The 14,977-nt window shown below is 44.0% G+C and overlaps 1 protein-coding gene across 1 annotated transcript in view; it reads left to right on the top strand.

The window, feature by feature from the left end:
• Positions 1-14,181, top strand: part of ca10a (carbonic anhydrase Xa) — a gene marked incomplete at its 3' end in the record, with an annotated part of 163,446 nt that extends 149,265 nt beyond the window's left edge. The window contains exons 5-6 of the mRNA XM_079372341.1: positions 8,714-8,809; positions 14,053-14,181. Of these exons, the coding sequence (XP_079228467.1) occupies positions 8,714-8,809; positions 14,053-14,181 (225 nt within the window). The remainder of the gene's footprint in view (positions 1-8,713; positions 8,810-14,052) is intronic.
• Between the last annotated feature and the right edge of the window lie 796 nt (positions 14,182-14,977).

Raw genomic sequence — 14,977 nt, 5'->3', positions numbered from 1 at the left:
GTGTGTCCTTTCATGCGCGGGTTACAGCTCTCTTCACCCTGAAGGACGTGATAAACACTTGTTTTATTATGATTTAAATATATCAGCTCTCAGACTCAGTGGGAGGAGAAATGATTACCATTAATTATAATAAATTTACCCGTCAAGCCTGCAATTATTTTGTTGCCTCACAAATTGGTTGCTCGGATAATGGCGGCGGCAAAACGCAGTCAGTGACTCAGGATTTTGTTGAACAATTAAAGCACGAAAAGTTTAATTGATTCACATGTCAAAGTCTTTTGAATGGCAGTGTGTGTGTGTGTGTGTGTGTGTGTGTGTGTGTGTGTGTGTGTGCGTGTGAGAGAGAGAGAGAGTTTGTAAAACCCTTTTCTGTCATCTTGCTGTCATGTTTCAAAGATCCTTTAACCTGCACGTCGTTCTCTGCAGATCGGTGGAAACATTCAAAAAACTTAAAACTGAGAAAAAGACGTTAATTCTGTTGCTCATTAATTATTCATGATTAATCAATTATTGGTCGTCAAGGTGTTCAACTAAATGACTGAAATTGGCGACCCCATTCACGACACATCTTCCTGACTTGACCTTTAAAGTCTCAGATTGACTTTTGGATTTGGCAGAGATCAACTGACCCGGATCAGACCTGAGACCAAGACCATCGGTACATGACTGATCCCCGATCGCCTGCGGGCTCATTTTGTCTCCAGCTGAGATTTTTCTTTAACAATCGATAAGAGACAAAACGTTCAGACGACGACCGCTGTGGATGACTTTATGTATGTTTTGAAAAATAGGAGTTTTTAAAGCATAAACATAATGTTTATGGATTGTAGAACTTTAAAACAGCGTATTTAGTTACCTGGTAATTATGTCTGAATGTCAATGTGTAAGGCTGCATGTAAATGAAGACATAAAGACAGAATGCAATCAGAACAGATGAGCTCCATTTTAATCGCAATGTCTGTGTGTCTGCATAAAATGATCAGGATTACTAAAAACACAGGTTTCTTTAAAGACTAGAAGTGTGTGTGTGTGCGTGCCTGCGTGTGTGTGTGCATGCCTGCGTGTGTGTGTGCATGCCTGAGTGCGTGCGTGCCTGAGTGTGTGTGCATGCATGTGTGTGCGTGTGCATGCCTGAGTGTGTGTGCGTGCATGTGTGTGCGTGTGCATGCCTGAGTGTGTGTGCATGCATGTGTGTGCGTGTGCATGCCTGAGTGCATGTACATGCATGTGTGTGCATGCCTGAGTGCATGTACATGCATGTGTGTGTGTGTGCATGCCTGAGTGTGTGTGTGTGCGTGTGCGTGTGCATGCCTGCGTGTGTGTGTGCATGCCTGCGTGTGTGTGTGCATGCCTGCGTGTGTGTGTGCATGCCTGAGTGTGTGTGTGTGTGTGTCATGCCTGCGTGTGTGTGTGCATGCCTGAGTGTGTGTGCGTGTGCATGCCTGAGTGTGTGTGTGCATGCCTGAGTGTGTGTGCTTGTGCATGCCTGAGTGCGTGCGTGTGCGTGTGCATGCCTGAGTGTGTGTGTGTGTGTGTGCATGCCTGAGTGTGTGTGTGTGTGTGCATGCGTGTGCGTTCAGCTCTGCTCCACACAGGCTTTACACTGATCTGAAAATGAAACACCTTTATTTTAATAAGTGTTAAAATATTCCAAAGATTATTTTTCCACCAGGTTGGCTCGTGTTTTATCCACCTTGGTGCTCCACACTGAGACATTACTCTTAATTTAAACATGAGCAGTAAAGCAGCTGCTTTATTATAACAGTGTTTTGTTTTATTAGACTCTTTTTCAAAAGGCCAAAGATTTATGTTCTGAATGCCTTCAGTGAAATCACCAACTTTCCCCGACACAAGCGGAATGATTGTGTTTTAGAAGGGAGGCTGTGGCTCAGTCGGTCGTGGAGACAGCGGCTCTCAGCCGGAAGGTCGGGGGTTCGATTCCCTGCTCCTGCAGTTGTGTACGAATGGAAAAGAAATTCACAAGCTCAAGTCCATTTCACATTTAGCGTACCTTGAAAACTCTGACTCACAATGACATCACCAGCCTCGGATGTAAGTTATATTTTGGCTTCAATTGTGTACAGAAGGAGGAGGAGATGGATTGCCGTCCATCTTTATATACAGCACATGGTGAGCAGCTGCCAGAGATGAGAATCAAAGAAAAGATAAAAGTTTGAGCCCTTTGAACATGTCATGTTCAAGAAGAAAAACCCTCAAAAATAAATATGTATTTCATCATAACATAGAGAACTCTTTCTTTCTTTATTTCCGTTTACATTCAGTTTTCCATCCGGAAGAATCTGGAAATCTTGGAAAAACACATCAACTATAAACACTGAGCAGCTGTCCATTTCATAACCTCTTCCATCCGTTATCATCCGCTAAGAAGATAGACAGAACTCCCTTTCAAATACGAGTGTGAGCAGATTGAATCAGGATTACAGCTCGTAAAGTTAGCCCCTGCAAACCCAAGGAGACCCCGCTCGTGTGCTGAAAAGAAAGCATCCAGTTAGAGTTAATAAAATCTCTTTAAGTGTTGGAGAAGGATTCTCCACAGGCAGCTGTTCCAAACACATGAAAGCCTCCGTCAACCGCAGACACACACACACCTCATACGTCCTCTTTTAAAACGCGAAATCCCATTGAGCTAATATCTGTGTGCGGCGCGTCGTCGGCCACGGGGAAGCCTGCTCTGTTTTATTTCCTCATCCCCTAATTATGATTAATCACTCTTAAATGGCAACATTTCGCCCACATGTGCACCGCGGCGAGCTGATTGTGCTGGATTAAAAACAGCATCAGAACATCAGTGCGCAGAAAACGAACGTGCAGAAATAGATATGAATTCAGAACGATAACCAAATCAGGGATTATGTTCAATTAGCAGCGCAGCACGGGGAGCATTAGCACAGATCTGCGTTTGTGGCCTCCGGTGATCGGAGGGATAGGTGTGTTTGTGTGTTGGATTTATGGATCCAAGCTCAGGTTGATCTAAAGGAGGGAGGACGGATGGATAGAAGCAGAGATGGAGAGCGTCGTTTCCAGCCCAGCGAGTTTAAACCCCCTCTCACCGTTAGCACCTTTCTTCCGCTATATTGACTTACTGTCTTCATATTTCGCTGCCCCTCAGGCCAGGTCAGCCATCATGCCATAAAAGAGGCTGTCATGACCCCGGGACACGCGCACACACACACACACACACACAGAAGAAGGACGGACCATGCCAGAGAGAGTCTTTACACCAGACGTAGCGCCGTCCGCTCAGTTTGGTTTCCTGTGCAGGTTTAACCAACTGAAACGATCCTAAGAACCAGCTCGCACTCAGACACCGTTATTGAAACCTTAATGGACGGTTTTAGCGTTGGGGCGTCGGCGTGCTCTCGGCTGGCTCAGTTAAAGTGCCTGGACGCTTTTAAAACAGATAAAACTTGAAATATACGGGTCACCGTGACGGCACAAGAGAACGGATCTGAGCGAACATTAAATCCAGAATAAAAGCTTGCTACGTGATTTGTCTGTTGTTCTGGGTTTAATCTGACATTTTCATCACATTAATCAATCATATCATTTGTCACCTTAAAATAGTCGTTTAAGAGGTTAGCTAAGTAGCACAGTAGCTTCCAACAGGGAGAATGGCGGTCCCCTGCTTTCAGGACTGTGTGACTTTAAGAGCAGGTTGAGGTCATACACAACAGCCTTCCGCTATTAGCTTTATGCTAGTGCTGTTTGATACAATGACTGAGGCTAAGAAGAAGAGGACGGATGTATCCCAGCATGCTTTGCACACAGACCCGCCAGCCGTGTAATATACAATGTGTACAATGCATGGGGGGATTTTCAGGCTGCATGCAGTGGGTGGCGGTGAGGGCTGCACTCGCTCAGTGTTTTATACTGGTATATCGGTCACACTGGTTTATAGTAAGGGTATTTTATCAGATATTTGGCCAATCTGGGAATAAATTCCTTACCAATAGATTTCTTCACAAACGTGTTCATAAAGGTGTCTTATAACACATAAAAAAACATTTAAATCCAACTCCCATAGGAAAATCCGTGAGAGCAGCTCAAAGTCGGGGTACCTGGAATAGCACTTTATTGTACTATATACTTGTTGGTGAAAAATTGAAAATGTTAACCTTTGCTTTTGGTAGCTTGTGAGGGGTCAAACTAGGGGTTCTTTAGGATTCTGAATCCATTGCAAACATTTGTTTTCAAAAAAATCCATTCCTTGGTGGAGAAATGGCCACGCCCACTTTTACATGTAAATTTACAATAGCTCTATATGTTGATTTTAATATCTCGAATACTAGTTAAAAAATATACTGCACCACATTGCTTAATGTATTAGGGGTCCAGGTCTGAACTTTCTTCACACTCTACTGTTCTTAAAGTGGGGATTTGGACCCCCTGGGGGCTTATGAGACACTGAGAGGGGGGGTCACGAGATGCTTTCCATCACCAAATACAAAAGTTGAATGATCTAAAATTTCATATCTTACCCATTATGGTGGAAAAAAAACCCATTCAAATATTAGTTGAATTTTAACTAATGGTTAGCGCTGGCAAAGTAATTTATGCTTCCCAAAAGTGAAACAATGCAGGTGTCTGCTGCTCCCTATGAATGACATTTGACACCTACATAAACTGGGTGTCTGTTAAGGAAATTGTGAATGTCCACACAGTCCTACTGTTTATACATTATATTATTATACAGCATTTCTTACATTACTCTGCTGAAATAGAGACAGTCGGGTTCCCCGGTCTTTAGCACAGTTATTGTGGGGGTCCAAAGCTGAAATGTATGGTAACCTCTGCTCTATATCATCATTGATACAGTTCTTGCACGCTGTACCTTTACCATTTCTGCATGCCAAGATACATTCAACACCTTTCTCCATACAATTAAAGCTCCTCAGGAGCCATTGGGTCCTGTGTTTGAACCAGCTTATAACCATAAACTCCTCCCACCCATCAATAGTCACTGAGGTCCAAAAGACTCTGCTAAACCTTCCAGTCCCAGGTTTTGATATCGGCCTGGAGACTTTGCTTTGCAGCTTCACCCTCTATCTGTTGGAGGTACAGTTTCAAGTTAGATTAACTCAGCCACCGCCTTCCATAAGAACCTGTATCAAACCAGACACACTGACACCAGGTATAGAGTAACAGATGGTACATCATATGTGTACTGGAAAATGTGGATACCAGTTCTTTAATGGCTAAAGTAACTTGCAAAATGTTCACTGTTAAAACCAAGAACTCCTGTTTTGATCAACAGATCTGAGTAGATATGGTACGTTTATCACCAAGTGCAAAGCACCTGGTGCATTTATGCAACAACCTCTAATGTTGAAAAATTAAGCCGATGTGAAAGTGTCAAATCTTGCAGTATGTCGAGTGTCCACTAGAGGCTGGCTGCAGCGGCACAGGAAGTCACATACACACCCATTCAAAAAGCCTGTTTTTACAGCAGACATGAACATGTTTACAGCCTGCTTCAAAAAACCAAATAGGTGTGATTAGCTCATGCCTCCATCCACACACATTGTACGGGGGGGGTGAATGTTTTGATGACTCATCAGTTTTGATTGGATGAAGGATAAGAGTTATTCACAATAAGGCGTGTAGCTGGGCTGATTGATAGGCAGGCGTGGTGTAGCTGGTGTCAAAATTTTCAAAACCTGCCTCAGCTCCAGCTCTTAGCCTGTCGTTAGGTTGGCTAAAAGTTAGGTTAACTCAAAGTTAGGTTGAGACAGGATTTTGAGCATAGAAACGATCGGCTTCCAAAGCCCCCTGCAGTAACAGACAGGTGATGTGACGTCACTCAGGCTTCTGCCATTCATATTTACAGCCTATAGTAACAACACAAGCAGAGACACAGGACCACGGTGATCCAGAGCTAAATGTGCAGGTACACTCACACTATTAGATTACTGCTTAGAAACTCGGAGACGAGCAGACAGTTTGTAAAAAATAGTATGTTGTTGTGTTTTGATACGTGTTTCTAAGGGAACCTTATAAATATGCTGTTTTCTATATAATAGATGCTTCTTTGTTGTGCTTATTAAGATCTTATCTAAACAGATATCTGATTCGAAAAGTGCAAACTCAAATTATAAAAGTCACCTTGTATGGTTTTGGTCGGGCTCAGCCCATAAATACAGTTGAAAGGACAGGCTGGGCTCAGAGAAAACCTGCATTGGCTCAGGTCAGTGGGGCATAGTGTAAGCTAAATGACAAAGGTACAGCGTGCAAGAACTGTATCAATGATGACGTAGAGCAGAGGTTACCATACATTTCAGCTTTGGACCCCCACAATAACTATGCTAGAGACCGGGGAACCCCACTGTCTCTATTTCAACAGAGTAATGTAAGAAATGCTGTATAATAATATAATGTATAAACAGTAGGACTGTGTGGACATTCACAATTTCCTTAACAGACACTCAGTTTATGTAGGTGTCAAATTCATAGGGAGCAGCAGACATCTGCATTGTTTCACTTATAGGAAGCATAAATTACTTTGCCACTGCTAACCATTAGTTAAAATTCAACTAATATTTGAATGGGTTTTTTTTCCACCATAATGGGTAAGATATGAAATTTTAGATCATTCAACTTTTGTATTTGGTGATAAGCATATCGCGAGCCCCCTCTCAGTGTCTCATAAGCCCCCAGGGGGTCCAAATCCCCACTTTAAGAACAGTAGAGTGTGAAGAAAGTTCAGACCTGGACCCCTAATACATTAAGCAATGTGGTGCAGTATATTTTTTAACTAGTATTCGAGATATTAAAATCAACATATAGAGCTATTGTAAATTTACATGTAAACGTGGGCGTGGCCATTTCTCCACCAAGGAATGGATTTTTTTGAAAACAAATGTTTGCAATGGATTCAGAATCCTAAAGAACCCCTAGTTTGACCCCTCACAAGCTACCAAAAGCAAAGGTTAACATTTTCAAATTTTCATCAACAAGTATATAGTACAATAAAGTACTATTCCAGGTACCCCGACTTTGAGCTGCTCTCACGGATTTTCCTATGGGAGTTGGATTTAAATGTTTGTTTATGTGTTATAAGACACCTTTATGAACACGTTTGTGAAGAAATCTATTGGTAAGGAATTTATTCCCAGATTTTTGCAATATGCCCTTACTATTATAGGACACAGCTCACAGGTATTAAAAGTTTGTTTTATTAGGGTGTTTGTTTGCAAATCAGAAAAGCAGAATCTGACTTTGTAAAGACTTTTTATTCGCTAAGCAGATTCAATAAAGGCTTCTGATTGGATGAAGCCCGATCATAATCTGCAGTTGCTGTAATAACTGTCACACCTCGTTAAGTAATCAGGCTGATCTGTCGTCCTCTCGGTTCAGGAGGCAGCAGGTACAGAGCGTTACAGCCCAGTGTTAATAGAGTGTGCGTGTGAGACGTGCGGAGGTGTGACTGTGTTCAGCACTTAGTCAGAGCGTGTTTGCACGGAGGGTCGGACGCCGTGATGTGATAAATGATGCAGAGCTGCAGCCTCACAGTCCAACAACACGGCTCCTCTCTTTGGCTCCGTCTTCCTCTCCTTCTTGATCTAATTACCACCTCTATTTTCTCCCTCTTTTCTGCTCCTCTTTCTGGCACATATTCTCACTTTATTATGGCCCACGCTGGCCTTTTATTGCCCACCAGCAGCAAACTTTGTGCAATTTGTCATTGAGGGAGTGTGGATGAGTTCCTCTGGCCGCCTCTGCCACGCTCACCTAAAAATCTAATCAGATCAACGCAGGGCCCTAATCACTTCCTCTCTCTCCTTGATTGCATTTATAGACGTTCTGTCGCTCTGCGCTCCCCGATCGAGCATTTCATAATTACTCTCCTCTTACATTTGTTTATTTATATCCTGCAGTACAGTTTGTGCCAAACCCTCTGCCAACGAGAGAGGAGTAGAAGTTTATGGATGTGGGGAGAGAAAGGGCCCCTTTGTGTGTTAAATAAGTGCTCTAGTGTCTTTATAGTTATTTCATCGTACGATGCTATTACATTACAAAGGTAGCACAGCCTGAACGCAATGCATGAGATCCTTTAGATAAGGTTGTGCAAGGTTTTTCTTATTTAGCTAATGAGGAGTGTAGAGTTTAGAGATGTTGGATTAGTCACTGGGTTTTAAATCTACCCACATATTTGGTCTGCAGCAGACAAACACAGACGTCGTTTACTCCAGTAAAACTCATCGTTATTTTCACAGACCTGTTTTGTTGCTTCAATGATTTAGAACCCGAACTGTTGTTTATTGTTTATTGTACATTTATACATTCAGAGAATTTGATTTTGTGTTTCGGTGTAAATGAGTGGACTCCGGTCTCTGTCGGCCGTCGACACATGAGCTGATCCGATAAGATAAGTTACTTCTCATGGTCACTTTCGGCCCCGTGTCCACCTTGTGAATTTTCCAGGCAGAAAAAGTGCTGGTTGTGTTTGCATGAAATGTTCGAGCACTAAGCAGAAAAGTGCTGCACATCCTTCCTGTCTCCATGACAACAGTCTGTTGACAACAGCCGCTGTGTGACAAGACTGCTCCGTCACTTTTTACTGCATGTTTTAATGTTTGAGGTGGGGGGGGGGGCAATGGTTTGAACTAAGGTAAAGATTCTCCTCAAAGGTTTCAGAGTCTGTCTTGGATGCTGTTACTGACGCTCTATGTTTCTCTCTATGTGTGTGTTCCAGGTTCAATTGATCCACTACAATCACGAGCTGTACACAAACTACACAGAAGCTGCTAAGAGCCCCAACGGACTCGTCATAGTGTCCATATTCATGAAGGTAAGACCCCTGACCCTTCAGTCTCTGCTACAGTAAAGAGTCACGAGAGTTTTATAGAAAAGTGACCTAACAATACTTTCAGATCATCTTAAACAGCATAAACGACAATAAACTACAATAAACTACAACCCCCTGCAGCCAGATCTAAACTGCTTCCTGCCGCCTCGTATGCTAAACCCCAACACCAAGAGGAGAGCAGAGGCTTTAGAGTAGTGGAGATGTCCCCAGACATGCTGGAGCTCAAGGCGACATCTACTGGATCAAACTATGGAAGTATAATGCTAACTCCATGACATGACATCACAAAAGCTAAAAAGTCCTCTGTCGACTCTGGGAGGTTAGCTCTTCTTTGTTGGTATTCTGATCTCATGAACCATTTAGCTTCTAAATAAGCTGATTTTCTGTCTTTGCATCCAGCAGCCACATATTGGTTTAGAAGAAATCTGTCAGGAGCTAAATTATCCCTCAGCACATCGCCGCGCTCTCCTGCTCCTCTGTGTCTGCCTGAAAATCTTCTAAACGTTCAGCTCAAGAGCTCACATCTCACAAACAATTAGCAATCCAATTATCCTGCAGAGCCGAGCATTGTGCTTCCTGGCTTTGTGTCAGCCGGCGACGGTGGCTCTGCTCCCCTGTCTCTTTGTTGTATGAGAGGTCTCCATCTTGAATGAGAGGCTCGGAGATCAGAGAGGCAGCCGACGTCCTCGCTCTGAATCACTCGGGCTGAAAAGTTCAGCTGCTAACTGCTAATTAGCTCCCCAATGTCAATGGGACCATCATTTAGTCTTGAGGAGACGGAGGAGACGCTGACCTGGGTCAAACCTCCTCGACTCCAACCTGCTCCGAGGACGGATGAGGGGAAGTGGAGTGCAGCAGGTGTGACAGCAGCATGCAGCGCTGCAGTGCAGCAGCTGTGAACAGACTCACCAATATGCTGCTAAGAAACAATCATATTTATCACATCTTAAAGGTGCCACTTACATTGTCATAGCAGAGAAGTGGTCTGTAGTCTCAAGTTTCTATAGTGAGTTTTCAGCAGTTGAAGCAATCAGCTGGTTTTTACTCCCAAATCAGAAAAAAGCCCAAGTTCTAGGTTAATTCATCTGACTCTAAAATAGACCCCGTTTGAGGTGTTAGTATTTCCCAAATTAGGGGGACATTTATGGGTCAGAGCCTGCAGCGCTGAACGTCTCTGATTGGTTAGACATTTGCAGCGTTGCACATGTTTGAGCCCGGCCATCGTCTCCTTTTAAAAAGTTGCTGCAATTAATCTGCTATGCAGCACAGCCCAACCTATAACTGCACGAGCTGATCCTCCGACATGCTAACAGGCTAACAGGCTAACAGCTGTGGTGGAGTGGTGCACAAATGAGGACGCCTGCCTGTCATCTTTATCGTATGGGCTTCGTCTTCTTCTTGCCATCACAGGAGCTTGCATTTCAAATTACCTTTATTTATTTATTGTTATTTATTCTCGAGGAATCATTGAGGACAAACATCGTTTACAATGATATCGAGAGTGCAATGAAACAAATAAATACGATGAGCGATTAAGGATAAGCCCTCGTCTTTGTGATAGAGAGGATGAAATGTCCCCGGCCTGTGTGTTTGTGTGAGTCACCATGTCAGGGTTTGTGTTTGACGACCTGGGAAGACAAAACACTGAAGTGTCTGATATCCTCGCTGATGGGTCTTCGTTTAAGTAGCTTAAAAGCCAGATGAGTCTCAAAATACAGGTATTATCCAAAGACATTATTAAAAAAAAAAATGCTGACATGTGCTCTCAAAAGCCACCCACTCACATCCATTAGTTTTTCTCCCTGCTAATGCATCTCCGCCCACGCCGTCTTCAGCGTGTTTGACCAGGTCAGACTCTTCAGGAGCTGCAGCGAGCAGACAGGCGCTCATTAAGAACGTCCTTCGCTGAGCTGAAGCTCCTTTTTCTCACTTTCCTGCGACTCAAACTCGCCAAGGCCTCGACAGATTTCCCATCACGTCGCTGTGACTCAGAGTGACAGGAAGCCCCTCCCCCCATTCTACTGGAGGAGTTGTGGTAGCGTCGATAAAACGGGGAGCAATATGTGAATCGTCACAATGTGTCTTTTGTTTCTTTACGTGTCTGATTGACATTCAGCCATATGGAGCTGAATCTCTACTTTTCTCATATCTAATGTGCAGATGCTCCTGGAATAGAGGAGACAGATTGACTGAATCCCCCTCTGGTGCTTTTCTAGGAAAACGATAAAAATGAGAGAGAGAATGAGAGTCTGAAAAAAAAGAGGCCTGCTTGAGTGGCTGGTGAGTGAAGAGTGCAGGGAACAGGTCAAAGACTCATTTCTGTTGCAGTTTGAGGTGGAAGGAAGAAAAAGCACATTTCTTTTTAATCACTTCGCCCAAAGACATCTCCACAATTAGAGCTGTGACGTCCAGCTGGCCTGAGTGAGGGGAAGACGGAGAGGAAGTGAAGAAGGGGGGGGGGGGGGGGGGGGGGGGGGGGGGGGGTCAAAGAAGGGCGCAAGGGAGGACTTGGAGTGTGAGCTGCTTCCTTCAGCTATTAAACAGCATCTCACAGTTGGAAGCTGCTCCACACGACTCCGACTTTAACGAACAATAGAGTCGATCAGCCGAGTGAGACGGAGTTCAGAATGAAAACGACTCGAGGCACTTTACTTGTTGCAGGTATGGGAAACATTTTAGAACATGTCCAGTGTTTGACAGAGATGACTTTACAGAAAATGTGTGCTCAAACAGACTGTTTGGAGATGTTCCCTTCATGACATCACAAAGGGCAGTAGCCCCTCCCCCAGGTGGGTGACACTCCCACAGCTAGGTGTTTGTTCTGCCCTCTGAGTCTGCCTTCTCACCGTAAACAATAGGACATGGAGCCAGAAAGCAGCGAGTACACCCGAGCCCTTCCAGAGAGGGGGCGTGGCCAGACACAGCTCATTTACATATTTAAAGCTACAGACACAGAAACAGCCTGTTCTGAGCAAGGCTGAAATAGAGGGGTTTATAGACATGATCAAATACAGGATCAGAGTGGATTTACAACCACCAAAAAAACAAACGTTCATATCAAAGATATTAATTTAAAGATCTGCATTAAACACACAAATAAGATGATATTGGCAGTTGTTTCTATTGCCAAGTCAGGGAGAGGCTTTGAAGCATGAACTTTTTGTAGAAATCAGCAAATGTTCCTCAAAATGAGACATTAAACACTTCCATAAAGCTGGAATGATGCTTGTGCTGGACTCTGAGATCGACTGAGGCTCTGAACAAATGATCCATCCTCAAAGACTCAACGAGTCGAGTCATCATTCCCCCCCCCCCCCCGCACAGTGTGTGTGGATGGAGACATGAGCTAATCACACCTATTTGTTTATTTGAACCAGTCTGTAAACATGTTAATATCTGCTTTTTTTGAATGGGTGTGTATGTGACTTCCTGTGCATCTGCAGCCAGCCTCTAGTGGACACTCGAGGAAACTGCAGAAGTTTACACTTCAGCATCAGTTTCATTTTTCAACACCAGAGGTTGTTGCTTTGGTGCAACATGAATTTAATTATATAAGGTTTTATCTTGTCTTGTATTCGCTGCATGTGTTTCTGTGGCAGAAAATGGAAAATCCACACAATAAACAGCTCCCAACCTTTTGCAGCCTCAAGACGAATCCTACACTTACATCCTTTTTGACTCCTTCATTGTCACTTACTCCTTTTTACCAATTAGCTGCACTCTTACTGCATCTCCATGCTCTGCCCTAGTGTCCTGATACTCTGCACAGCTGTTGGAAAGAAATGTCATCTTAATGCTCATCAGCTGTTCTTTCAAGAGGAAACACTACTAAATGTTCTACAACTGGTAACAAGCATGCACAGGATCATTTTGTACATCGCCGAGCCAGATGGTGAAATCTAAGAGTCACTGTGGTGTAACGAGGATTCAGCCTGAACCTCTCTATAAACACTCTGATCCATTAGGAGTGAATGTGTAGGAGTCGGCCATATGCTTCAAATCAGTCTCACTGTATTAATGAATAATGTTTGTACAGTATGTGCAAATATACACAGACCAATTGTATGCAAAACCCCTGCAGGGTTTAATGAGGGCGGATTAAGAATTACTGTTTGCTTTTCATCTGACAAATATGTCAAGGCCATCCATCCAACCCACCGCCCTACAAAGAACATCTTACTGAAATGTACTGTAGCACCTTAGTCGACTTTAAAAAGAGAAGGTAGGCGCTTTGCAGCGATGAAGCGGGCAGTGGAACTGCTTCAGATAGAAGTGATTGTACCCGAGCTAAAAAGCCTCTGCATGTTTCTAATAAGCTCCAGCAGCAGAAAGCTGCTCAAACTAGGATCAATGTTGGAGATGCTTTTGAAACATGGAGAGAGGTTAGAACGCAGAAAGCTTTACAGACCCATGCAGAGCTGGCTAAACACTGAAGCTACAGCGTCCACCACATGCAGAGCTGGCTAAACACTGAAGCTACAGTGTCCACCACATGCAGAGCTGGCTAAACACTGAAGCTACAGTGTCCACCACATGCAGAGCTGGCTAAACACTGAAGCTACAGTGTCCACCACATGCAGAGCTGGCTAAACACTGAAGCTACAGTGTCCACCACATGCAGAGCTGGCTAAACACTGAAGCTACAGTGTCTACCACATGGTGACATGTGTGAGCGTCCACTCTAGAGAGGAGGGGGCGGAGCCAGACAGCTCTCTGTGATGATCAGAGATTAGACTGCAGTACACATTTTAAACACTAGGGGCTACATAATGCTCTTTTAAAGAAATGGCATTTTGCATTTTGCATATATTTTCAAAACCTTTCAGCATATTTAGATCCAGATTTTTTTTGATTGTGAACGGAGACGGCCGTCATTGAAAACAACTTTCAGCTCCAACAGAATCCAACTTGTTTTGATCTGGTTTGAAGTCATGTCAGGACAATAAAACCGAGCATGCGTCCTTAAGATAAAAGGATTGTTTCTCTGTCATGGCAGCCGTGTGTTTCTTCAAGCTGTTCTTAATAGTTTCTTTGACGGTGGGAGTCTTTATTTTCCAGAAGGCAAAGCAGCAGTCCAGCCGAGTGTATGAGCCTCTGACTGTGTAAATACATCAGCGGGTTTAGATATTCTCCTGTACTAAGAACATCGCCTTTGTTTCATTTTAAATGGACTCTTTATCCATTAAATGCTCCCTCCTAACCCTCTCTGTCTTTTTTTAACCCAGATTGCTGAGACGTCAAACTCTTTCCTGAATCGGATGCTGAACAGAGACACCATTACGAGAATAACGTACAAAAGTAAGTTGTTACGTGTCGTTTTATTGATGTCTGACCACGTGTCCTATGAGCTTTGAAATCGTTGGGTAACCGTTGTGTGATCACAGCTTTGCACCGTAGGTCGTTCAACCTTCTCCACCTTGATGATAAATTAACTTTTCTTGGCACTCCAGTGATATTCCGACTGTTACGAGCTGATGCCAAATGTTCCCGACTGAAAGCTCATGGTGCGTTCCTGTTGGCTGTCTGTCGATAGAAACCAATCTCGAGCTGCTCTGAGAAGTTTTCTGAAATAACTTTTGTTATTGTTTGGCACTCTATGAAGGAAAGGTGACTGATTAGATTTATAGTTTCCATCAAGGAGCTGGAACGAAAATAAAAGTCAGATAATCTGAAGTTGTGCAGGCCAGCCGTGCGTTATAACGACTGCTAATGTGTGATTATGCAGTTACAAGATTTTACACCTTTCAACTGTTCAGGCATCAGGAGTCAAGTGTTGCTGCAGGACAGGAGCATGAGATGCACGGCAGCTCTGAATATCTGGAGGAGGCTGATGGTGAGGCAGCGTGTTGGGCTGCGGTCGACAGTCGCTCCCCCGAGGTTTCACTCCGCACACTACAGACGGCTGTACTGGAAGGGGCGCAGAGATCGCCTCAGGCTAGCTCGGGAAAAAAAGACAAATAATTGGATTAATGGGGGGGAGCAGCGTGCAGCTAGATAAACGCACTGACCCTTGTGGCTGGGAGGAGTCTCTGAGGCTCAGAGGCTGCCGGAGGATGGAGGGGGGGGGGGGGGGTCCTCAGGGTCCAGCCAGAGGAGCTGGAGAGGAGCATGGATTCTGACAGCTGTCAAAATTCCCTCAGATACACTGTC

The sequence above is a fragment of the Symphodus melops genome (assembly GCF_947650265.1).
Source record: "Symphodus melops genome assembly, chromosome: 21".
Classification (NCBI taxonomy): Eukaryota; Metazoa; Chordata; class Actinopteri; order Labriformes; family Labridae; genus Symphodus; species Symphodus melops.
This window is presented reverse-complemented; position numbering and strand designations above follow the sequence as displayed.